We start from the raw sequence: 27,681 nt of genomic DNA, 5'->3' as shown, positions 1-27,681 counted from the left end.
GTTTAGAGTAAGTACCAGTGCACTTATGAACAACGAATCAATTCTCAAAGGGCACGTGCAGTCCAGCCAGAAGCATAGGCATGAATCCGCATTGTGCTCCTGCATTGAAGGTGAATTATGCATTACAAAATTGCGAATGTGCCTTAGTAAGCTTTCCGGCAATATGACTTTGTAATGTACAAAGAATTGTCAATAAAGCTTACCAAGAGCAGAGATGCACTTGCAAATTATATCACAATTGAAAATAATGAGTAAACCTATGTGCCCTTTCCACTCTTAGTATGCTTCACTGCACAATGCTACACCCCTGTATTGCGGTGTAGCAAGCTACGAAAAAAACGTTGCATAATTGAGCTTTTTAAGATTACCTTTTTCGCAATACATCTATGTAATGCGGTGAAGCATACTAAAAGTGGAAAGGGGCCACTGTCACTGGACATAAAAAGAGTTCTTTAATTATACACTCGCACAACCACCGCCTCTCAGGTCGCCTGAGTGGACATACTATGCTGGGTGATAGCAGTCCCCTCCCACTTTTAGTATCCTTCAGCGCGTAACTAAAACGTACTGCAGCGAAGAAGCAGTACATTTGTATTGGGTGAATAAACAAATCGTTTTTGCAACAGTACAGAAATAAACGCGCACCATGCGTCAGTCTATCACATGGAAGAGCGTCGCAGCAAAAGGTAGCTGATTCACACAGGCTGTGTAGCCCGCTTATCAGTCGTAAAGGCTATTATGGGAAATTCAAAATTTCAGACACACATAAATATGTTTATATGTTTACGTTCATACTCCTTGCGTAATAAGACTGCCAGAACTTCCACAATAGGAAGTAATTTACAACACACAAATGCAAACAACACAGACATATGCCTTGTTTTCAACTCGGTCGTCATGCAAATGACATATAGCACGGAAAAACGTGAACATGCTGTATGTTAGCATCGTAAACTTCATACTAGGCAAGGAGCACACCACAATCCTGCGACAGCCGCTAATGAGACGAAAACGGGAACACATATCTGTGAACGTGCAAATGGAGACCCCTAAGCCACTCTGCTCCTCCACCACCCCCGCTCTGCACGGCTGCACCACTCGTTTCAAGCACAGCACACCAAACGCACATTCAGCGCTGAACAGTGGGCAGTGGACACAGTCGCATTTACATGACTTGTAGCGAGCAGCACATCCCCCGATGTCCGTTAAGCAAAGTCGGACACGGCGACGCCACATCGCGGTTCGCAGAACTCCGCTGCCGAGGCGCTAGGCCAGTTCGACATTTCAATTGTCAAGGAAGCACGGGTCACACAACGCAGATTCTGTACTGCCAGAGCTCACCGAGGCGCAAGTCGCACTGCTGCACCACCACTACTCACGCCTTTCCGCCAAGTAACACAGAACCTACCACTAACACACAAGCAACGCAAGCACGATCACATAAGCAACGTTGAACAACGCGCGGTCCGCGCTAGCCGGAGAACAAACACACCACGGCGTCGCTCGGCACCACCATCATGCCTTTTCAAATATCCCTAAACATCCTGTCCCTAGGCACCTAGGATCAGGTCACGTGAGGGATTTTTGTACGACAATTAGACGCACGCAAGCCTGCGACGTCTGGAACACGGTGTAGTCTAGTCAGGTCTAGTCAACAGGAGAGCACCGGGAACGAGAGTTATCTCTTGGCGCCGTTGCTAGGAGTGACATCACGGCGTCCCCCAGGCTCATAAGTCAATAGCGTGGTGTTGCGGTTGCCATGCGTTGTACTTTCTGAATATTCCAAATACGCAGTGCAGCCAGCAGAATTGCTCCAACGGCAGAAGCAAGCAGGGGAAAACCTCCAACAACTGGCGGTAGCTACGGCAACGAAGCGGGAATTGGACATGTGTATGAGCATCAACGACAGTGCCGACTGGCCGGCGGAGATGGAGTGATGCTTTTGTGTTATCAGTGTGGAAGCGACACGCGCTGTGGTCTCGCGTCTAAAGTGCAGTCTCTGTGCTGGCTCCATGACTTTTGACTCAGAGCAGCAAGAATATGGCCTTGCCGTCAAGCTTCTCGCCATTTGGGAAAACTGCAGTGATGTTGTTCCCGATTGGAGTTCGCCGCGCCTGAAAAACAGCAAAACGGTCAACCCCTTCGTAGGGAACATTCTTGCCGCTCGTGCGATGATTAGCACTGGAAATTGACAAACATCGAACAACGTTTTTGCTGCAACGAATAACTTGCACCGTGGCCTTCGTAACAAAACGTGGCAAGGCTATGTCAAGCAGAACCTGGCGCCGGCGTTGTCTGCTGCCCAAAAGCTGATGAGCGCGTGTGCACAATCAGTGAAGTCATTGTATAATGACTTGAAATTTGCGAACTCTGGGAATATAGCGGTAACCTACGATGGCTCGTGGACGATGCGCGGCCATTCGTCACACATTAGAATCGGCACGGTCATCGAACTGTTCTCCGGATTTGTGCTCGACTACATTGTCTCGAGCAACTTCTGTGCTGGGTGTGTGCGCCCCTCGAAACCTGGTGACCCGAACTACTTAGATTGGAAGACAAGCCATATGGGCCAAAAAAATGCAGAAAAAAAAGCAGAGGAGATGGAAGTTAAAGTGGCGCTTATACTGTTCCACGGGTCACTTTAGCTGCACAAACTTAAGTACACCACAGTCTTTCAGATGGTGATAGTCGCACATTTCTTGCTCTTAGGCAAGCCAAGGTGTATGGCTTTGTGCCAGTCGAGAAGGAACATTGCGTGAATCAGGTCCTAAAAAGGATGGAGATTGCTTTGCGCATTCTCGTTGCCAAGCACAAGTGCTCTGCTTCTGAAACACTTGGAGGCAAAGGAAAATTGACGGGTGACCTGATCACCAAACTCAGTGCCTACTATGGATGGGCATTAAAATCGAACAAAGGGGATGTGAAGGCTATGCAAAAGGCTGTGATGGCAACATACCACCATGTCACGTCAAACGACAAGGTTTAAAACCAGAGTCTTTGCCCATCTGGTCCAGTCTCTTGGTGCCGTCACAAGGCTGCGCAAACAAAAAATGAGCCCATCCCAAAGCGTCAATATAATTTGCCTGTCCATGTTTGTCAAGCCCTTCTACCAGTGTATGAGCGCCTCTCAGAAGAAAAATTGCTTCAAAGGTGCCAGCACAGCAGGACCCAAAACAATAATGAATGCTTGCATTCCATGACCTAAGGAACAGCATGCCTCACTTTTGGCTGTTGAAGCTGCTGTGGCTGAGGCAGTAATGAAATTTAATTCAGGAAATGAGAGAGCTTCATCTGCCATACTCCAGAAGCTTAATTTGAACCCGGGCCTACCGAGCAGCATGAGAATGGCAAGCAAGATAATCGGCGAGCAGCATCAGCCCGTAAGCGTGCATCTGCAAAAAATCGGCGACAAGCCTTCAAACAACGCCATTTGGGTAGCTGTAGGCAGACAGATTACATCCCTGGTGGCTACTGACCATTTAGATATTTGGATATATCAATACTTTTTGTTATATGTCCGGGTTTTTTTTTTTTCGTTTTCTCAAAACATGAATTTTTGAACATTTGCATGTTTCTGGGAGCAATTTTGCAGTAATCGGGGCACCTAGAATTGTAATTTTTGTTGCAGTACTGAGCTACATGAATAATGCACACAAAGGTAGGACCAGATTTTGGTATCTCACTCTTAATATTTTTTTATTGTCCTTACATTAAACAGCCACTTTGAACCCATTTTGAACAGAAAGCTTTGATGTGCTGTATAATTGTTAATCATTGTTATACCAAAAAACTATTCCTACCATTGTGAAGCTTATGGTCCCTAGTATCCAGCTATGTGCATAAAGCAAGATTTTGATTAGTACTTGCTCCATTGTTCCCAGAATCAGTGCTAATTAACTTTAGTCAAATTTAGAACTAATTGGAATATTTTAAAAACAATTGCATATTTGGAATCGGCTTATAAAACCGAACAAGCTATGGTGTTGGGCTGCTGAGCACGAGGTCGCGGGATCGAATCCCGGCCACGGCGGCCGCATTTCGATGGGGGCGAAATGCGAAAACACCCGTGTGCTTAGATTTAGGTGCACGTTAAAGAACCCCAGGTGGTCAAAATTTCCGGAGTCCTCCACTACGGCGTGCCTCATAATCAGAAAGTGGTTTTGGCACGTAAAACCCCAAATATTATATTATATTATATATTATATTCGTAAAGGGAGCCTTTCTGGGGCAGCCGCTTTGCCATCTGAGTTAACCAGGCGGCTAGCAGATGGCAGGGTGAAGTCGAATTTGTGGACAACTCGAAGCAGAGGCAAGAGTTTCACGTAATAGTTCTGCGGAAATCTGCAAGGTGGAGAGAAGTAATTAATAAAGGGAAAATCGGACATCCACCTGTTTGTGGCAATTGCTAAAAAGGAAACCCATACGGGTTCGTCGAAAGAAAAGCCTCGCAGTTGAAGAAAAATTCGTCCTGGTCCGGGACTCGAACCGGTACCTCCACCTTTCCGGGGCAGCCGCTCTACCATCTGAGCTAACCAGGTGGCTAGCAGATGACTAGCAGATAGCATCTTATTGCACATGTAGTTATCAAAACATGATCATTCATGTGACATATTACATATTAACAATGTTTCACTAGTGGTATTTGACCCAGAATGACATCCTAACGATGGCATGAAAACAGTTCATCTGTTCCCAATTGATAATCGGGAACTTTGCACACCTCATGAACATTGAAGGGGCGGGCTCAGTAGTTGAGCTCAGCATTGTCTCGGTACACGCGAGTAAATGTGTCATGTTGATTTGGTGCTGTAGTAGATGAAACAGTGGAAACATCTCGTCACAACAAAAAAAAGGGGGGAATTTATCTAAGTACAAAGGAAAAAACTGAAAGTTTCTAACATTTCGGGGCCGCTGTGGGCCGCTAATTCAAAGCGAAGAGCAGCACTCTATAGTCAACTGTATGTGCAACTTGGTGGCGCAGTGTACAGGTGTATATGTCCAGCATTTTCCTCCTCTCCAGTTAAGGGAGGGCCTGGCTCTTTGACACCGAAAGTCGGCCCAAAGTTCAAGTTCTAAATTCTTTAATTTCTGCGTTTCTGATGCGTTTCTGCACCTAGCTCTGAAATTTGGTCATAAAATACAGTCGAATCTTGTTAATTTGAACACGCTTAGTTCAATCTTCCAGTTTGTCCGAACTCACGCCGTGGTCTTGTCAAAGGTATGTGTATTCCAGTGAGTGAAAACACCTGATAATTCAAATGCACAAGCATTTGCGACGGTTAATTCGAACATATGATGCTCCGATAATGCTCTCAGCAGCGTGCCAAATGATGCGGTGGTGCCTCCTACCAGCATTGCTCTGACCTCGTCATAGAGGAAATTCTTAGGAGAAGAAACCCCTCAATACCATGCACAAAAAGAAATTGTGGCGAAAATTTTACCCTCTCTCAAATGGCAAGGTCGCCATTTCTGCATCGCGCTGTAATGCCCCAGCCCCACTAGTGGCAAAACGCGCGCCGCAGGAGGGATCGGTCCTGGGTCGATTTTGTTAAGTGTGAACAAGGGGTAGTATACCACATTCCACTGAAGTGTGGAAAAGAGTATATCGGCCAAACTGGCCGATGTATTAATGAACGCCTGCGGGAGCATAAGCTTTCATTGAAAAATGGATATGGTTCTAACTTGCCGCTTCATTGCAAGGCCTGCGGAAATGAGGATGAACGGGTATGTGAAGCGAGGCTTCATGATACGACAATCATGTATAAAAGTAAAGATTCTGTTGCCCGTGAATTATTGGAGGCCAACGAGATTAAGAAAAGAGGGGACAACTGTGTCAGTACCCCGTCTTTGAATATATACACGAATGAAAGCATGTTTTTAGATAAGTTTTATATTTAGATTAAGCGTGATTCCCTATATCTTCAGTGTTCTCGCACGTGCGCATTCACCTATTCAGTGTCCCTCTTTTTCGTTCTCCTCTCCCCATGGCTATATAATCAGCCACTTGTCATTTCAATAAACAGTTGCAAGTAGCGCCTTGTCCTGTCTGTATTCCTTCTTGTGTGTCGTCAATTTTGGCGCTTATTCTATAGTAAGTCGATTTTCTCACCGTGGCAGCAAGTGGGCCGCAAGCGGAGGAGCCCAATAAGAGTGGCCTCTACATTAACGTGCGTATGGGAAACTGGTATCGTGTGGATCCGCCCAACCGCTTTATTCATACTCGCATCTGGCTCAGCCGGACCGATTGTTTCGCACTGTCTGCTCACGACAGCTCTCGCGCTTGTTCTGGTTGGCTTGGTTGGTTTTGTTCTCGCTCTATCTCTTTTTTGTTTTCAATGACTTGTCTAAAACGAGATGTCCCGATGGAAAAGTTGGAGACGGTGCACCATATCCGATTGTGTACAAGACATACCCTCAATACAAGGACGCAAAGGCAACACCCAGTACCTCATTCTCCTTGGCTTTTCAAACGCGCCCGATGTTGCAAGAAAAGGGAGCACACCAACATGATTATGACCAGCGGCAATGACTTCATTACCTTGATTGATAAGACATGACTCGCGTTAAAACACAGGATGAAGAAGGTAAACACAGCGCCAATCTGTCTGCAGACGAAGGAAAAAACGTGCGAGCATGCAGAGGGAAGGAGTAGCGGAAGGCCATATCTGGCCTCGGCAGTTCTGCTGCTTCGGTGGCAGTATGTGGCAGAGGTAATTTGCGCAATCCAGCAAGCTAGTGAAAAAGCAAATCCGCTTCCCTCCCACCCTTCCTTCCAACTACACCCCCTTTGAACTGAGGTGAAACAGCGCGAAAAAGACGAGGACCCAAGGAAACAAATACCAGCGCTTGTCTGTGGTATTTGTTTCCTTGGGTCCTCGTCTTTTCACGCTGTTTCACCTCAGTTCTAAGTATGAACCAACTAGCCCTCATCAAGATCTAACACTCCCTTTGCACTCCCTCTCGACTCCTTGGTAACTCCCTCATCTTCGACGGCCTCCGCCCCGGCGCCAGCATAGCCTGCTCCTTGAAGTTTCGTTTTCTGCCATTATTGGGAAGTGAGCGTTAGCCCGCGCGGGCAGTAATACTTCAAAAACAAGTCTTTCTTTTAATTCAAACAAATTTTCGAGCCCCTTCGAGTACAAATTATCCAGATTCGACTGTACCACATATTTCTTCTGTTATCATGACCTAAAGATGTGAGTGCGCAAGCGTTGCCCCTTGGGACAAATCACGCCAGATTTTCGTCGCGCATAACTTGATAACACGCTCTGCCAGCACCTTTTTGGTATCATTCGAAAGCTCGTGTTTGTGATTTTTTTTATTTGTCAGTTGGCAACATTGATGGTGCTGTGTTCATGAAGAAAAAAAGACAGCAAAAATGATGCACTGTGCATGCTACTATTGACCAGTTTGAGCACGTGACCACGAGTGATAAAATAATGACAACCGCCACCATTTTGTCTTGGTCTCACAAGTATGACACTGGATATGCCTCTAGGTCTGACAAAGTTTCGTTCATGCATTGTTACTAGCGGAAAGGTGCAAGATGCAAGAAATTTCCGAAAGCGATTCCATCATCACAGCCGGCACAGGACTCCCAACAGCTCGCCGCTGAAGTCTTCTTTCTGCCGAACGTCAATGCCTCAACCGCTCTGCTGGATCTCACATCTCCACATGCCAGTTGCACTTGTATAAGAATTGTTGCTTTCCGTGTCATCTGAAGTGTTGCCTAGTTCGGCAACAACAGAGGCAACGATGGGGAAAAGTCGCACCCCGTAGCCAACATTTCTTCGCGGTCGCAGCAGCACTGCCAAGCAACTTTTTCGCATTCCAAGTGCCACACACCGTAGTCAACAGTACATCCATGTCGCGTGCCAGCACCATCTTCGTGTCCCGTTCAATAGCACGAACAATGTCTAATTTTTCTTCTGTGCTGAGCACCCGGCGTCTCTTTTATCCTAGCTTCGGCATGATGCAACTCCTCGCTTCCACGATGCCACAACGCTCTCTGGCATGATGCCGAAATGATGTTGATGTGGCTTCAGGCGCAAACGCACAGGGTGTTTGGAGGCTGTTGTCCTGATCTTTGAGGCTTGTGGTTCTGCCGGGCCACCCAATGGAGAGGACGCACCGCCGTGTTTGTGTGACAAAAAGTGGAAGCACTTCGTGTTAACCGATACGTACGCAATAACTTGGTACGGTTTATGCGCATACAAAACACATTATGTTCAATGGCCGCTGAGTCGGGGATTTGACTTTACTACTTTTAAATCGAAACTACTATTTAAGCGGGTGCGGTTCAATGAGGTTTTATTGTACTAGAAGTGAGCTGCAATAAGTGCTGGCATACTAATTTGGTGCTCCCTTTGATAAGAGTAGCCTGTACTTTATACCTTATTCACTTGAATCTAGTGCGCACTTAATGTCCTATAAGATGGGTCTAAAAGTTTCGTGCACATTAGAATCGAGTGCGACCCTAAATCGCGTTGCCTTATCACCATCGGCATTTCAAAATGACCATTTCGTACGCACTTCGAGCCTAGCTGCCATAGGCAGTCGCTTAGGTTATTCTACCGTCGGTTTTCTACGTTTGCTCTATCTGCGTGGAAGTGCCAACTATGCTGCAATTAAAAGGAAAGTGATCACATGTGTGGAGACGGACGGAAATCGGATTGCATCACGGGCGTTTAAAGTTCCCAAAACTTGTGTGCTAGCATAAAAGTAGCACAAACGGGAGAGGTGTTCTACTCCGATTACTGCACAGCCCCTATCTTGAAAGCTATCTGCAATGGAGAGAAGTCTACGCATCATAAGCGAGAGGCCACACAAAGGTCAACTCACTTGCTCCTGCTGCCGCACTTCCTCACTCCAGCGTTCTAATAAAAAGTTTCTGCGGTCATTGAGTGAGACGTGTTCATGTTTGCTTTTGCGCACATGGCACCATGCTTGTCAATTTAGTCAGTAAGCGAATGTTTAAAAGTTCATACGGCCGATAAAACTGCTAACCTTACTTTCCATATATTTGTCTACCAATTTGCTATCGAAATCTATGCTTCGCTCTTTTGGGCGATCTGCTACTTTTTTTATTTATCGCAACTTTAGTGTATTTGGAGTAAATCTTTGTCTTTTTAAATGAGAGAAAATTGTATTTCTGTATGAAAAAATGAGTTGCGCGGTACTGTAAAGGACCTTTCTTCTTTTAAGTCACTGCAAACGAGTGCGCATTAAAATCGAGGGCGTGTTAGAATCTAGTAAATGCGGTATCCTGATTTCTATGTACCTAAGTTGCTGATACCTTGCAACATTCTTATGCAATGCTAGGAGACTCCTGAGTTTGTGGAGCACCATGTTGCCCAAAATTTATATGCAGTAATCTTGCAAAACATTTTCTGATATTAGATTCAAAATGTACTGTTCAGTTTTTGCACAGCCCTAATTTTTACTCCAAAGCTGCAAAAAATTCCTAGTGCCTCGCTGGCATGGCGTTCAAAAGTTGCACCCATGTTCTCCCGCAAAATTTACTATAATTCAAGTTTTTCTTCACTAGTTTGTGGTGCATACCCTTCTTTAGTCACAAATTGCAGTATTTACTCTATGCTTATTGTCAGGTCAGCAGAGAAGCTTGTAAATGTGAGAAAAAGGACAGTACGATCATGTCTAGTGCATAACAACAATGACAGTAATAAAAAGAAAAGGAAAAGCAGCACACCCCCAATGCATGTACTACTGTGTAGCAATCGTTGAGGAGCTAAGTGTACTACCACACAGCGCCACACAACGTATTGAAAGAATCCAAACGTGGTCATATTGGCCAAATAATAAATTGCTCTATCTTAGAGGCAGCAAGTTCGTAGGCTGCCTAAGGCAAGACATGCTTACTCAATGGCTGGTAACTATTGTGCATTAAGTTACCTCTTCCATGTGTTCATCTGCACTATTACCATGGTTTTCCTGCACCAGGATCATTCTGAAGGCTCCATTTGAAACAGTCTCCCTGTATATAACAAAAACTGTTCTTCTTTTGTATTCAATGAAACAAATATTCGACAAATTTCAATGATGAATTCTCGAATCGAATACGAATTGAATAACTTGTACTAGAAATTTCGAATAATAGCACACCCTTTAGGCAGTACTCGTAATTAGAGAAATCAGGTTTCTACTTACTGCATAATCATTCATGTCACAATGTTTGATAAAAAAAAGTTTACCAACCAGATGAAAACTTATCAAGTACATCATGGAAGCTTTACAAATAAAGCAAAATGTTTCTTTCGCAATCACTAACATAACACAGCCCTTCAAGCATCATGTGAAACGCTATAGTGCCTTCAGCAAAGTGGTTGGGTGTGGAAATGCTCAGCCCATCGAACTGAAAGGAACCAAATTGGGTGTGCAAGGGGTCAATTTATATGAAGTGTCAGAGGCGTTTTCCTTGCAATCGCTGAACAGTACTAAAGCAAGTCGCTTACGCAAACGTGTTTGCTGTGGCCAAAAAAGGGGACGAATACTGGACTGGACGTAGGGTCATATGCTAGTGCATGCCTTGTGTTCCATACTGTTGCTTTTTCTGTATGGAAAGTATAAACATGAATAAGGCGAAGAAACGAAATGTACGTAGATTACATGTCGTGGTATTTTTAAAAGTAATTTGTGGCACAAAGCAATCGACTCGGTATTACTGTTATTGCTTGTTTTGTTTAAATGCAAACGCCTGCTACACATTGCTCTGAATTGCTGCAGTTGACCCTGATTATACGTTTTTAGCAATTAATTTTGACTATGCCAACTACCCCACTACATGGGAATTTCGTTAACCTTTTGAGGGTCGAATTATCTTGAAAAAAACTTTCCCAGGTGGTCAAATTACTTTATTGTGGATCTTGAATGTACAAAATGTATAAAGTCAGGAATAAACAGTAAAAAAAAAATTACGAACAGTATTTTGCTGTTGGCATCACTCAGAACTGAAAAATGTTCAATAGTATTTCAGAGTGTGGTACTCCTTGAAACACGGGTCTATGCACAGCACCTTATCGCAGTCTGCACACCTAAAATGCGTGTCGGTTCTCCTCTTGGAGCGATGAATTGTGTTGGCGCACACATGCTGTTTTCCCTGCATGCGGCTGCCTTGGGCAGAGGTCTGAGGCACCCTCTCGCGTAAGCCTGTTGCCGCATAGAGTGAGAATACCTCGTGAGTGGTGGTGATAAGCAAGCTAAGAGCAGCACCAATCAAGATAGAAATCGACTTCCGCCGCCCCTGCGAGAGCATGCCGACAAAGAGAAAAATCATGTTCCGCACGTCTCCGTTGCGATCACGCGACGGAACTGAAACCGCGAGAGTGCGTTGCCGCTGAGAGCGAGAATACCTCGCGAGCGGCCGTGATAAACAAGCTAAGAGCAGCGCCAATCAAGATAGAAATCAACTTCCACCGCCCTGCAAGAGAGTGCCGACAAAGAGAAAAATGACGTTTCGCGTGCCTCCGTTGCGATCATGCGGTGAAACCGAAACCGCAAAAGGGGTGTTGTCGCAGTCTGCACGACGCGCTGAAGCTAGAAATCAGTTCTGTTTATCTCCCCAAGAAGGTAGCACAAATTTCAAACGCTTCTTGTAAGTGTTAAGAGATGGCAGCAAGTCCCAGTGAGCACGCATCATCATTATGGCGCAAAATTTCAAACGGAGGGTCGAAACCGTACCCGTACGGCAAAGACCTTGTGGGACAGAAAACCGCCGCCGTACATGTACGATAAAAACCTTCAAAGGTTTAACCTTGTCCTCGATTCCTTGAATGTGTGCCAAGTGTTTTCTCCTATCTCCTTTGGCCTGCCCCTAAAAGCAGTTTAAGGCCTTCACTTTGAGCATCATGCTACATAGTCTATACTCAAGCTCAGTGGTGCCCTAGGCCCATACTCCTTTGCACAGTAAAATAAGGTGTGATTGGTTCACTGTTGTCTTTTGTCTGTGTTGTGCAGGCCAAGGCCAAGGGCGTGGAGCACCTGATTGAGGTGCAGAACCCAAATCGTGTGGAGAAGAAGCCCAAGAAGGTGGCCCAGCTGAATGAGATCGAGGAAGAGGCACCACAGCTCTCGCGGCGTGAACGGTGAGTGCTGCTTCTGCTTTGCTGAGGGCGACTCAAAATGACAGGCACGTGTGCACATAGATTGTTAAATTAGGTGTCCCATTGTGACTTACGGGCTGGAAGCCAGTATTTCATGAGTTGTATGTAGGGTTTTTGTTTCTAACCTTTGTCTTCTGGGAAATAATATATAACTGTCCTCAATGCCATGTGCTCTGCGATGTCAACAAGAATTTTAAAGTTCAAACGCATTAGTAAACTCCTCTTGTTTTGTCAGAAATTCTGCTTGTTTTCCTCTACTTCGCATGCTCGGCACTCTGGAATCGCGATGTTCTTTGTCTCAACATTTTGCCTTCGGCCATTTAGCCTAGTGTGCTCGGGATGCGACATCATTAAATCTCTGCGACCGGCTAAGAAGCCTGTCGGGTCTTTTCTTAAAACCACAATTTCTATGCTCTGTTTCACACAGCGTTGCAAAGGCTAGCGAGGCTTCTCTCACTGCTTGCATCGGGACCAAAAAATTGTGCATCACATATGAAAAATATACCTATGTGTCATGTAACACACAGAAGGCATTGCAGATCTTTGGTATATACAGCGAAACCCAGATATAACAAACTTTAGGGGACTGTGGCAAATTGTTCATTTTGCTTAAAGGCCGTTATACTGAAACCCCCAGAATTAATCATAATAATCATAATTTATGACAGCACATCCTTGAACTCGTTTCTAGCAGAAATACAGTCAAACCTCGATATATCAAACACGGATATATCAAATTATTGCGTATATCAAACACTTTCTATATCACCTGGAAAATCGCATGCATTTCTTTTTTTTTTTTTTTTTTCGAGTGGGGTCGAACATAAAATGTATATATCGAACTCAGTCACCCCAGAACATGCGTGCTCTGTTTACTGGCGGTGAGCTTTCCCGCAACATCCACAAAGATTGGGGGATTGGGGTGGTGCGATGGGTGTTCCCGACTGCTGCGCACTTCAATCGTGCCGAGAGTGCCATTTGAGCGTAGCGGTGTACGCGCGCGGCGGTTTGGTTAGTTCAACAACGTCAAAGACACATTGCATTTGCCGCACTGACTCCGCCCCGGTGCAGTGCTCTGCGCGTCGTGAGGACTGGCAGTTTGCATCCAGAAAGACTTGTGACAGCGCGTGCTCACAGGGCTCACCCATCGATGCCTTGGCAGACACCACTTTAGGGGGGAAGAGGGGTTAAGAACCTTTTTATTTTTTGACTAAATTTAATAAAAATTGTCACTCAGAGTTTTTCATGCTGATTTCTAAAATATCAGTAACTTCTCAAATCGACTGAGTGGTTCCAGATATAATTAAAATTAATCGCCTATTGTTTATCTGAACAATTGTAAGAAGAATATCAGCCAGAATGCTTATAAGACATATGGCTGGATACTACAAAGTGTAAGCAACACAACTGTAGGACTACTTTCTTTATATTGCAGGTTTTGCCACTTTTACAGCAATTTGAAGTTCGATCTCCAGACATGGCAATCATGTGGACCAATTAGTAGCCAGATTTTAAAATTTACACAAGCGAAATTTAGGAATCTGCTCCTAGCATTGTGTAGTACACACATGTAGCTACATGCCGCTGTTAAAATTATGGTTCTGTGTGCCCTGAAGACAGAGATAGTGCTTCGGCAAGTTTAACAAGCACAAAAAAATGAGATTCTGAGAAAACTTGAAAAAACAAAATGAGCTTACTTTTATAACAGAACACCATGAAATATTTGAATATATACAAGTGCTATTGCATTAGTAGCCTCCAGGAATGTAGTCTGCCTGGCTAGTGTCACTACGGTGATGCCTTCTGAGCATTGGCAGCAGTGTCGTCAATGCGATCTAGTAGTTCAGATTTTCGGTGAGTAGCAGGAGTTGGTGCTAACGCTTAAAGTTTTCCTAGAACTTCACTGTCAATACGCCACAAAAATTCCGACTACAGAATAGCAGCATCGTGCCAAAACGTTGATGAAATTCGTTGTCAGGAGCGCTTCGTGGGACTAGGCCTAAAATGCCATCGGGATTGCCAGCGTTGCTCAACTGCGGGAGCAGGTGAGCTAAATAGAGTTCGACGTAGTGTTAGCACACACATACGTTACGTCACGTTGGCAAGAACATTAGCGTCTATTGTTAGACCAATGGTTCGACACACTGGTGTAGCCAGCATAACCGGGCACGGCCAACGGACTCCAACACGCCCCGTGTCGAGCGACGCTCGCCCGTGTGCCGATAACGTTGGACTATAAATGCGCATTGTCGATGTCATCGGGAAGCAGCGCGGCGAAGTGTCATTTATCAACGTCGTATGCCGACTTCCTCTTTCTTTTTTCCTAAATTTGAACTTCATAGCGAACTTCGGAGTCGAGGTCGGCATCGCTGTCAGAGTGGGAAACCTCGCACGCACGGCATGTGTGGAGCAGCCGCAGAGTGATGCAGACGACGCCAGTCTAGCCACTGGCGTGGCTAGTTGAGGGTCACGTGCCTTTGTCGACCAGTTACAGCGTGCATTGGGTCATCTTCTTGAGGCAGAATTTGTTCACTGCCAATGTGCGGACGGAGCAGGTGGTGGTGGCGGGAAAATGAAGACGAGAGACTGCTCTTTCAAGCGATATGCGGGTCGGTGGGACCGCACGACTGCCAGGGCCGTCACACACCGTTGAAAGAGCGCTTTTTTACAGAAACTTTGGCTCAGATTTAGCCCACACTGGTGCCATTAATTTATATTACGGCTAAAATATTGATTTAGAATGCGCAAATTTTGGCGAAGTGGTAGAATAATAGTTGGAAATTCCAGAAATACCGTTCTCGCAATATTCATTTTTTCGTGATTTTTCGATCTCTAAAACCAGTGTCCCCCCTTATTACTTTGTTATTGACAGTGTTTCAAAATACTTCGATTGAAGGACATGGAGATCGCAGCTGAAATAGCAGCCAAACGAAGACGCTGCCAAGGTTGATCCCATAAGCGCTGATGTTCATTTCATTTATTAATACTGTTAGCCCATTTTTGGGCCGTTACAGGGCGGAAAATATTTGTTGCAATGCAGTAAATGCATTGGCAATCACAGCCTTGCAGACATGCAAATACAAAATAAAATTAGTGGGCACAACCTGCGGTTCACAACAAAATACAAGTGCGACAGTAGAAGCACACACAGCAACATTCATATTTCCAAGTAGGTGAAATTCACTACAAATGAGCTGTCGTGGTTAATTTGGTAGGTCAAGGTAAAGGTGTATTGATTTTTCAAACAAACTGACAGAGTCTGTTTGCGTTATGTGCTGTGGCAACGAGTTCCATTCTTCAATTGTTCGTGGGAAGAATGAATATTTGAATGTGTTGACCCGAGCTTGGAGGGTTGTAAGCTGTTCGTTGTGACGTTTCTTAATGTTCGGGCCGAGCGCTTCGTTATGTACAGTCCGGCGTTTATGTTAAAGAAGTTACCCCGCAAAAGATAGAGGAACTTCAGTCTAGCAACTCTTCGCCGCTCTAGCAGTTGGGGTAATTTAAGTTCTGACAACATCCCCGAGACTGAATCCGTGGACTTATATCTAGACAGAATAAATCTAGCCGCCCTTCTTTGTACTTTTTCAATCCTTGCTATCTGGTTTTTTGTGCAAGGGTCCCACACGATACAGCCATATTCCAAAGTTGGTCTTACAAGTGTCAAATAGGCGGTTAGTTTCGCTGTCGTGGTTGCCTGCCCTAGTTTCCGGCTGAAAGTCCACATTTTTCTCTCGGCTGCACTACATAAGCTATGAATGTGCCTATCCCAATTTAAATTTTCACTTATCTTTATGCCTAGATACTTGAAGTAGCTTACTTTCTGTAATTTGTGTCCTTCAATTTCGTATTCAAATGGAAGAATATCTTTTATTTTGTTTGTTATTCTTATAAATGAAGTTTTGCTATGATTTATTTTCATTTTCCATTTTGAGCACCAGTCATGGATACTACTTAATGCCGAGCTTAAGGTAATTTGATCTTCTTTGGATGTTATATGTGAGTAAAGCAGGCAATCGTCTGCAAATAACCGAACCTTAACATCCGAGGAAACTGTCTCTGCAATATCGTTGATATAACACAGAAATAAGACGGGACCGAGCACGGAGCCCTGGGGAACACCTGATGAAACACTCAGAATGCCGGATTTCGCATTTTTTATTTCCACATACTGCGTTCTATTTTTAAGATACGCTTTAATCCAAGCGACAATAGTACTATTAATTCCAAAATTCTTTAGTTTCCTGATAAGTTGTATGTGTGGGACCCGATCGAATGCTTTCGACATGTCAAGACAAATTGCATCTACCTGATGTTTATTGTCAATTGATTTTGCTAACCTGTGGACTGTTTCTACGAGCTGGGTGATCGTTGACAATTTTCGTCTAAAGCCGTGTTGATTAGGATTAAGCAGATTTTGGCCCTCAAGGTAATCAAATAAACTTGCTGATATTATATGTTCTAGTATTTTGCAGCATGCGGACGTGATTGAAATTGGCCTGAAGTTTTCAACACAATGTTTGTTTCCGGTTTTGTGGACAGGTATAACTTTCGCTCTTAACCAGTTGGAGGGCAATTTTCGCTTATCCAGGGACAAGCTGAAAATAATGTTTAAGTATTTAGACACCCATTCTGCTTAACATTTTAAAAACTCATTTGGGATGTTGTCAGGGCCAACAGACATTTTTGTGTCAATGTTTAGCAAAAGCGATAATATATTCCTTGCTCAGATATAGAAATATCCGGCATGCCTTCCTGTTCGTGGATGCTTTCTGCGCAGAGGTCTGCGCTTTGAACTTCAGGAGGCACGAATACAGAGTGGAAGAATTCGTTACATTTCTCAGCAATTTCTGTGGGATCGGTTATGATGTGGGGCCTCCGAAATCTAGGTACTGAATATTGTCTTTCGTCGGAGCGATATGACGCCAGAAACGTTGTGGTGAACATTTCATAAAAGAAGGTAAGGTCTCCGAAAAATATTTTTCTTTTGCTGAAATTAATTTGCGCTTAAGCAGAGATGATACTTGTGAAATGTCATGTTGTTTTCTTAGGTTGTTTCTTTTCATGCGTTTCAATTTACGTTTTAACTGAATTATTTCCCGATTAACCCATGGGTTATGCTTTCTGACTGTTTTTTTTTTTTTTCGTTGAGGCACAAATTTTTCTACACAATACTTGATTATTCTTGTAAATTCCGTCCACAGCATATCAACGTCATCCGATCCGTCGAAAGAGTACAGCTGCTTTTCTAAGTAGTCTAAAATGCTGACGTCGTCAGCCTTGTTGAAATCTCTAATGAGGATTTGTTTCATTTTCTTATTTTTACGTGGTAGACCGTTTTTTACGCAAAGTATAACAAGTTTGTGGTCTGAAAGTCCTTCTTCAATATTCACCTCATATTCATGTATTTTTTCATTTATGAACACCAAGTCTAGCAATGTTTCTCTCGTGGGTCCACTTCTAGTTATCTCCTTCCCAACTTGGGTTAAATTTTGATTAAATGCGATGTCCAACAGGGTGTCACAGTTTGTAACGTCGGAAGAACCACTTTCAAGACTGTGCCATTGTATACCCGGAAGATTAAAGTCTCCCGCAATTATCAAGCTCGCGTTGGCAGGTACATTACAGCACAGGTAGTCTTGGATTGATTTAAAAAATGTTAGAGGGGCTTTTGAGGGTCTATATACTGCTTCAAGTACGCAGCAAATTCCATTGAGTTTAAGCTTGCACCAAATACTTTCGGTTTCAGGACACTCTTTCAATCGTACGACGTCAATTGCTTCTTTATAGATGATAGCCACACTACCGCCCCGCGTGTCACGATCTTTGCGGATAATCCCATAACCAGGGGGAACTATTTCAGAATTAGCGATTTCGGCGCGCAACCAAGTCTCCGTGACGACAATATGAGGATTGTGCTGCATCAGAAGGTGCTCAACCTCAACTGTTTTATTTGCTAGGCTTCGCGCATTTACATTGATCAGGATAAAATTATCTGTATCTGCTTTGTAACATCAAGCAGACTCGTCTTCACTTGCATGCTGCCGGTCAAGTTTCACTCTGCACCCTCTCTCATTGTCCCATGCAAACGCCTCATTATCAATAAAAGCCCTATCGTGCATGAGCCGTACCTTTACCCCTCTTTCCCTTTCAATTTTAGTGCTCGCCCACAAATTGCGTTTTTGTGACGTTGCTTGTGAGTAATCATTCGATACAGAAATTTATGTTCCCTTTAGCTTCTTGCAATTCTTTAGTACTGCCATCTTTTCGTTATAGTCAAAAAATTTTATTATCACTGCTCGTGTTTTGTTCCTGTTTTTCTTGCCGAGTCTGTGGATTCTTTCTACAGAGCTAACCTTCACATCGAGTCGCTTTTCGAAAACATCACACAGAACTTTTTGTTTAAGTTCATCTGAAGTCTCGCTCGCGTTTTCCGTGATTCCAAATATGTCTAAATTGTTTCGGCGTTGTCGGTCCTCCAAGTCAATAATTTTTTGTTGCTGCTGCTGAATCGTTAATTTCATCTCCTGCGCCATTTATTGAAGTTCTGGTCTACTTTCCTGCAAGTTCATTAGGGTATCGCGCAGCTCCTTGATTCCTAGTTTGACAGTACCTAGTTCCTCCTGAAACGTGGATTGGTTTGCCTTAATTTGGCTCACATCTTTTATGAGATCTTTCTGGCCTTTCAATAGTTCTTTAAGCATTTCCTTGACGTGATTCGGTGTTAATGCTGTCCGTCACCGGACAGCATTAACAGCATTTGAACACATATCATAGCATTTTCAACACAGGCCGTTGGGCACGGCAAAACAATAATGAATCGATTGTCATTTCGGAAGCACTTTCCGTGCTTACTAACCTGTAAAAACAGGGTGTGGATTTCAGGCTTCATTCCTTTTGTCCTGCCGTGCCCACGGGTGAGTTCGTCGCTGACTGGGCTTATAAGAACTGCGCGCTCCGTTGTCACTGCTGCGTTTCCTCGTCCATGCGCATGCGTTGAGCCACCCCAGGAAGCGGGGTGGCTCAACAACTTCCCGCTCCCGACTTCAACTAAGGCTATAGCTGCTTTGGCCCTTCTACGCCGCTGCTGCGCCGTAATAGAGGGCACCAGCCTATTGCTTGTGGATCATTTAGACTATGTTGAGGACTCCGTGTTTAAGCACACAGCTGCCAATAAAGCAGGCTACACTGCTGCACTACTTTCAGCCAAATAAATACATAAATACTTTATGGGAAGCTTCAATTGAGTATTTACTGCGCCACGATTGGGGCGGTTGTTTGGAGCACACTTGGGCTAAGCTGACTTCGCGCTCCGAACAGCAGTCCCAGATTGCGCCTTTGGTTTATTGAGTGATTTGCGAAAGTTTTTGACGCCCTTGTTTATGGGTCTTATATATCGAATTATGGCTATATAGAACTATTTCACGATCACCGCGCTGTTGGATATGTCGATGTTTGACTGTACACACATTATTACACAACAAACATTTATTTGAAATATAGTCGATCCGGGATATATCAAACCTAAAGGGGATGGTGAAATAGTTCGATATACAGTCGACGACGGATACTTCGGACTCCATGGGGAATGTAAATAAGTCCGAGCTATTGAATGTCCAAAAAACACGAATGTATCTAAAAAATATAATTTTATTTACCTTTTAAGGCTCTTGTGCAAGGAAAAAAGTGGTAGATTCGCTGCTGCATGCATTTCCGTTTACGTGCAAACAAGTACGCCTGTATTTCTGCTAGTTTTATGCTGTCACTGTATGCTGATGCAAGGAATGCAAAGGCTAGAGTCCACATGGAAAGGCTCCAGAGCACACAGAACATCATTATCATGCGAGTTAGAGTCGTTGTTTGATGGTGGGAGAACTTGCTCAATTATTTTGTCATCGTTCAGATCGGCACACAACACCGCGCTGTTGACGCCTGCAAAGTCTTCAAATGTAACAGTGGCAGAAATCAGCAAGCCACGGCCTAGCAGGTCATCGATGATGTCTTTGAACATGTTGTGTTATGCAGCAGATTCAGGCTCTTCAGTTGGGGAGTCATTCGAACTGTGACTCCACACTTATTCCGAGTCGGGCTGCGAAGGCACCATTGGTGCCATTTGACGCGGCCTGTTGATAAGTTCACGAGAAAGACTTCTTGGAGCCAGCATAACGCTGTCTGGACCATGAACTAAACAAACAAGCACAGAACAGCAAAACACTGTCCGAAAGGCAAATTCAACAAACATAATGACAAGAGCAGGCCATGTGTAGGGCTGCCGGAGCAGGATGTGATGATTGCGATCACTGTGGAAGAAGAGAGATGTTCCGACGGTGCACCCGCGCTGGGGCGAGAGAGTGGCCACTTTGTGTGACCGGAAGTGAGCGCCGCTGCTAAGGGCAGAACATGTTCAGGAGGCCCTGCTCTCCACCAGTTCTGCTGGTACTCCTGTGGAGCAGCGGCACAAGCGTGGATAATTTACGACCTCAGTCAACATTGAAACACCCATACCTAAATATGTGCCCTTTTTCGTTACTTAGATGCCTAATCCTGAGCAGGTAGAAAGTTTCATGCCGCTTACTGTCAAACTATCGTCATTTCCGACATGACGCATCGTGCAGACTGTGATATCCTGTTTCGGTATCCAGTTTCGGTTTCGAATGGTTATGACCGCTGGCACCACTCCGCACCTAACACTGTAAGTGCACCCTGATGTACTTCTGGTACCCGACTTGAGCAGTCGGGCTCTGCTTTTGAGGCGCCTCGCACCTTGCCCGTGGGGCCTCACGCTGTAGGTCTCCCGTCCGGTTGCCCCGTTGAAGCTACCATAAACTGACGATCAGGTAAACTGTTTATTCTGCTGCTGCTGCTTGCCTCTGCCATTATACTAATGCTCCTACATGGATAATCTGCTTCTCCGAGGTGAATGTATCATTCCTCGTGCTTCCTTGCGTTAGAAACTACTGTCTATTGCTCATGAGGGTCATTTCATCATCATCATCATCATCATTAGCCCGGTTACGCCCACTGTAGGGCAAAAGCCTCTCCCATACTTATCCAACTACCCCGGTCATGTACTAATTTTGGCCATGTTGTCCCTGCAAACTTCTTAATCTCATCCGCCCACCTTTCTGCCGCCCCCTGTTACGCTTCCCTTCTCTTGGAATCCAGTCCATAACCCTTAGTGACCATCGGTTATCTTCCCTCCTCATTAAATGTCCTGCCCATGCCCATTTCTTTTTCTTGATTTCAACTAAGATGTCATTAACTCGCGTTTGTTCCCTCACCCAATCTGCTCTTTTCTTATCCTTTAACGTTATACCCATCATTCTTCTTTCCATAGCTCGTTGCGTCATCCTCAATTTAAGTAGAACCCTTTTCGTAAGCCTCCAGGTTTCTGCCCCGTACGTTAGTACTGGTAAGACACAGCTGTTATACACTTTTGAGGGATAATGGCAACCTGCTCTTCATGATCTGATAATGCCTGCCGAATGCACCCCAGCCCATTCTTATTCTTCTGATTATTTCACTGATTATGTGATATAATAGGGCTCAGTGAAGTTAGGAGGACAAAAGAAGCACATACAGTACTAAAAAGTGGGCACGTCTTGTGCTACCGGGGCTTAGCGGAGAAGTATTTAGCTCCGTGCATTCAGTCCAAGGCATCATTGATGCGTGGTAGTGGGTAGGCGTCTCTTCACGTGATCTTGTTCAAGTGGTGATAATCGACACGAAACGCCAGGTACCATCTTTCTTTTTCACAAGGAGAACAGCCGAAGCCCAAGGGCTGGCTGATGGCTCGATGACCCCTTTGCGGAGCATTTTGTCCACTTCTGATTGGATGACTCGACGTTCAGCATGCGATACATGATAGGGACGCCCACGAATAGGAGTCGTATCTCCAGTGTTTATACGGTGATGAACAACATATGTTTGGCCTTAAGGCCTGTCGCCAAAATCAAAGGTGTCACTGTACGATTCAAGCAGGAGTTGTATGTCTGTGGCCTGTGCAGAGGTGAGGTCAGATGCTATCATCTTCGCGAACTCATCCGTTAAGGAACCAGTGCTGTCAGCTGCAATTGGCGCTAATAAGCCACTCTCGGCATTCAGACTCTCAATGTCAGATTCGCAACCACTAGAAACGCTGGTCAAGAACATGCCGGCCGGAAGCACTTCGGGCACAGGCTGAAATTCAGAATGGTAGAACGACGTCGTTATTAGTAACCGTAACCAACGTATGCGGAACAGCAACGTTCCGCTTCAAAAGCACATTGATGATGAAGTGAAGCACATATTCACCGTCAGGAACCTGTGGCTTGGCGGTCAAAGTAACGTAAGTAACTGCCTTGGGTGACAGACGCATATCTTGAAGCAAGCACAAGCACGGTGGGGCGCTATTGGAGCATTGGCGAGTTGAGGCAGTTCTAACGAAAGCACACTGTTCGTGCACTCGATGAGAGCAGAATGAGTGGATAAAAAGTCCAATCGAAGGATAACGCCGTGAGGGCAGTTGTCGATCACAACAAAGAGAACAGATGTAGGGCAGCCGGCTATAATTAAACGCGCAGTACACATTCCACGAGCAGCCAGCATGCTGCTGTCGGCCACACGAAGCACTCGGGGCAGCTGCTAGAGTGAGGACCTTTTTTAAATGCCTATGTCGGCTAGCACTCATCACAGATACGTGGGCTCCAGTGTCGACGAGTGCTTGGACAGGTACGCCGTCTATTTTATGTCAATTACAGTTCTCCTTGTGGGCACAGACAGAGGATTTGCTGCAGTATTAGGCAATGCAGCGCCACCTCCGAGGACTGCATCTCTTAGTTTTCCGAAAGATTACAGCCAAAAGCCACAGGGGACGAAAGGCGACATGGCTGCTGCGAACGGGAAGATGGGCGACGTGTTTGTGGTGAATGAGACTGGTGTCCGCACGCTGATGGTGAGCGGCTGTACCACGTGTTCCAAGCAGAGTTGTCGGCGCTGTGCGACTCAGCGGTGGGCGAAACATTGCGGGTATTTCCATGAAAATGGCTCAGGTTGGTCAGCGTGCGAGGTGTTGAGGGCCACGAGTTGCGACAGTATCAGGCAACATTACCAATGCGGCGACAGGTGAAACATATCGGCTGGTTGTCCACAGTTCTCCACTCATTCGGGTTGCGATAACGTGGAGAGAAGTGTCGAGGTGGAGAGAAAATAGTAGAAGGGCGTTCGTTAGCTCTGGGATTGGCGACAGCACACACAGAATGTAAACCAATGTTTTCAAGTTCCTGGCGAACGATGGCTTGTAAGAGGGGAACTGAAAATGTGTTAGCATCAGGGCTGCACGGACAGAAAGCTGTGGGCGCCATCGCATCTAGTTCACGGCTAACAAGTCGCACCACGTCCTCTGATGGCAACGCATGCTGCTGTGCGGGTTGATCTTCACACGTCGACGTTGCGGCAGTACTGGGAAGTCTGGCGAATAGTTGCAAGACGCGTTGGCTTTTGGCTTGCTCGAATTGCCGGCACTTTTTAACGATTGCGTCAACTGTAGAGCAGCTTATGCACATGAGCAGATTAAACGTGTCATCAGCAAAATGCCCTTAAGCACAAGCCCAACCTTCTCAGCTTCTGTCATGTCATGAACTCGGCATTACGACAAAGTGCCAGCACGTCCTGGATGTACGAGACATAGGACTCCGTGGGGGATTGGGCACGGGAGGCCAGTTCCTGCTTTCTGGCAATTTTATGGCCGGCTGGTTTGCCAAACAACTCTGTCAATTTTTCTTTGCATTGGTCACAGCTGGTTAGCTCCTCTTCGTGGTTTTCGTACCACACCTTTGCCGTGCCTATTAGGTAGAACAACAGGTTAGCTAGCATAAGCGTAGGCTCCCATCTGTTGATTCCACTCACGCGTTCGTACATGACCACCCTCTTCCAACGTCGGTGCCATCGGTACCGCATAAAGTTCCAGTATCGTTGGGTTGCACAACCACAAATGAAGGTGACAGCGACATAGCTGGCGATGGTAACGTTGGAGGCAGCAACGACGTTGGATCTCGCGTCATCACCATCATTCATGGTGCGGACGGTGATGTGACGTCCACTGCGGAGCTCCATTTCCAGCCGTTGTACCCCACACCTCTCACCAATGTTTCAGGGATGTTGCGAGTATAGAAAAACTATATTTACAATATGTTTACATGATGAGTCAGAGTAGTTAAGATGGCTGACCACCAACATGCAGCAGCCAGCGTCTCCGATCTTCTTCTTCCTCTTTCTTCTTTCATCCTTCCGTAACAGTATTTCACCACAAGGTAAATGAAGTTCCGTGGATCTCGAAAAAATTAATAAATCAGAAAATCGAAAATTTTGACAATTTGACTACTTCAATTGCCGCGTCTCCCCTTAAGCATTTCTTGTCTTCTCTTAACTATGCACAGGCCAATGGCCAGGTAGAAAGATTTAACGATGTCCTCAAAGAGTTCATACACATTGCTATTTTGGAACAGCTAGACCTCAGGTTTGCAGTTTTGGAATACTTGGCAATTTACAGGTTTTCTCCGCATGACTACCGGTGTGTCTCCAGCTATGCTGCTCCATAGTCGTTAACCACGAACTCGCCTTGACATCGCAAACATGCCTCCAATTCATCCTGAATTTTCTTTGCTGAAGTTGCGCCAGGAATTGCAGAGTCAAGTACGTCAAAAACAGGAAAATACCAAAAAGTATGTAGATAATCGTCGCGCAACCAAATTCCCTCTGTTCCAACCAGGAGATCTTGTCAGAGTACGCACCCCAAGGAAATCTGGTCCTAAATGCTCTGGTCTGTTCAAGGTTTATCGTAGAGTAGGTTGAAGTACTTTCCAGCTTGAAAATGGCAAGAATGCTTCTAAACTGGTGAAATACTAGGTACAACAAGATTCTCTTGAAAGCTTAGATGAAAGGAGTTATTTCAATGACTACTCATCCTGTGATGATAGTTCCGCACCTTTTCGCCCAGTTCCTGCTGGTACTGGTTCTCCTGCTGCATCCACTTCATTACAACTTCCTGTTTCACCCCCGCGATCGGGTTCACCCCTTACAGAAGAATCTCCTAAGCTTCTGTCCGACACTCCCTTCCAAGACAGGCTCCTGAAGGCACTCAGGACACTGACACGCATTCCAGTTCCTTTATGAGTAATAATTCCTCTGGTCCCACTCCACAACCAAAATCAGTTCTCCATAGATCTAAATGTCATAGACAACCCCAGTATGGTTTAAGGATTATGTTACCAAGTAGCTTTAATGCCTTGCTGTATTTTCTACACAGGTTTAAATCCACATATGTGAATCCGGCTCTTAAGCTAAAGATGTTTTTCTTTACACGTCTGTTAGGTAATATAAAAGTAGTACCCTTCAGGGGGGGGGGTACAAGAATGTGTGCACTGTCAGTTTTTTTGTATTTATTGAATTCTTATTATCATGTATGACGTGTATTTGCAAGTACGCACTCCTTCGTTGTCCTCCCAAGACAGGTACTTTTGCGAACTTAAGTGCAGTTGTGTTCATTTTCAGTGTCTTTTATATTGTATGCTTTCTTTCGTAAAAAAAAATCATTGTGTAACAGCTTATTCATTGCATAACTGCTTACACTTCGGTGTTCTGTAAGTCGTGGCTCTTGCTTTTCTTCATTGGGGAGAGTGAGCGAATGGCACATTCTCTTTCAAGGGAGAGGTATGGGATATCCTGTTTCGGTATCCAGTTTCGGTTTCGAATGGTTACGACCGCAGGCACCACTCTGCGCCTAACACTGCAAGTGTTCCCTGGTGTATTTCCTTTCCCCTCACCGGAATAAACACACTCTTTGTCTGGTCCCCGACTTGAGCAATCCGGCTCTTCTTTAGTGATGCCTCGCGCCTCGGCCGTTAGGCCTCACACCATAGGTCTCCCGTCCGGCTGCACCGTCGAAGCTACCACACGGACACGTTGAGCAGACACGTCGTCGCAGTCAGAGGCTGCTCTTGTAAACCTCAAGACAAGAGGCCGGCTGCTGCACCCGGCTGCTCACATATTTCAGATGATGGAGATAGCTGAAGTAGTTTTCTGGAAACATGCTGAAAAGCCTGATGCTTACAATCTCACCATCAATGAAATGCTTGATAAGCATCGCATTGGATTTCCCTGAGCTGAGCACAAAGTAGATATTGCAGGGCATCTTTTAAATTACTGTGTTGTGATGAGGATGCGACAGTTCAGCAAACAAAGAAGGCCTGGCGGCAGCAAGTCGCGCAACTTGAGAAAGCTCGTGAAGCTTGTGTGAGATACACGCGCTGTTCTGCTAGCTGAGGGGTCAAATGTGAAAGCTCTTAATGCAAACAGCTGGCCCTCGAGTGATCGAATGAAGGCACATCTCCCGCGACTTTTACTCGTCTTCAAATATCCAGGGGCGCACGCACGCACCACTGTAACGTGAAACCAAACGTCTGTGGAGCAACTGACCGCAGGATAGTCGACATCGTCGATACATCCCAAGCTTGCAACGTGCTTGCAACTGTGTGTGTCTGCTGAAGTGAACAAAGAAATGCGGTGCTGGTTGTGTTTCGATGTTGCTTCTAACTTTACCGTTTGAATTTTTTGTCTTAACCATTCAAGTATATAATTACCTGTTTCCTTGAACCAGATAAACGACCTGCTTATAATGCTGGGCATTGCCTCTCTTACAATAAAAATAAGGCAAGCAAATGCAGTTTTCTTTAACTATTGCACTCCTGACGCAATTCAGAAATCAATTATAGCACCCCTCAAATTGTGCCGTGACACTTTGCAGATCAAACAACGCATGACTTGTACATGTTGGCAGCTGTGGAGGATTATCTAATGCTCTAGCACTCCTTTGAATGCATGTTATGCGGTGCTCACTTTGGAACTTTTAGTAAGCATGCAATTACAGTGGAACCCTTGTTATATGTCCCGCGGTTTTGCGACGACTTGAGTTTTACGACGGATTAGCACAGTCCCGGCGAAGTCCCCATAGAAGCAATGCATTAAAAACCCCAGTTATCTGGTGCAATTTTGCGCCTGACCTGCGTTATATGACGACCCTCGCAAAGCGTGGTATGGAATGGCGGACGAAAGAAAAGTGCCGCAGGTTTCTTTCCTCGCTCTGTCTTTCCACATGCGGAGCGCTTGACACCGCTCCACCGGTTCGCTCCGGCACATTTCCGTGGACATTTCGACTGTGAACGAGCGGATGGAGTCGCTGCTGGAGATGATTGCTGCATACAAGCCCTGCAACATTTTCAACGCCGATGAGAGCGGTACTTTTTACCATATGCAGCCCGAGCAAACCCTTGCATTTAAGGGTCACAGCTGTCATGGCGGCAAGCGTAGTAAAGAGCATGTGACGGCACTATTCTGTGTTAACGAGGACGGTTCTGAGAGGCTGCCCATGCTCGTTGTTGGAAAGTTGCAAAGCCATGGTGCTTTAAGAACTTGAAGACACTGCCGTGCAGCTACAACTTCAACAAAAAGGCGTGGATGACGTCTTCACTCTTCAGCAATTTTTTGCAGCAGCTGGATAACAAAATGGGTGCTAAGGAGAGGAAAATAT

General features: G+C 45.2%; 1 protein-coding gene across 1 annotated transcript in view; it reads left to right on the top strand.

Moving 5' to 3' along the window:
- Window positions 1-27,681, top strand: part of LOC142590661 (uncharacterized) — a 94,653-nt gene that overhangs the window by 36,288 nt on the left and 30,684 nt on the right. The window contains exon 4 of the mRNA XM_075703047.1: window positions 11,974-12,101. Within this exon, the coding sequence (XP_075559162.1) occupies window positions 11,974-12,101 (128 nt within the window). The remainder of the gene's footprint in view (window positions 1-11,973; window positions 12,102-27,681) is intronic.

The sequence above is a fragment of the Dermacentor variabilis genome, chromosome 8 (genome assembly GCF_050947875.1).
Source record: "Dermacentor variabilis isolate Ectoservices chromosome 8, ASM5094787v1, whole genome shotgun sequence".
In the NCBI taxonomy this organism is placed as follows: Eukaryota; Metazoa; Arthropoda; class Arachnida; order Ixodida; family Ixodidae; genus Dermacentor; species Dermacentor variabilis.
This window is presented reverse-complemented; position numbering and strand designations above follow the sequence as displayed.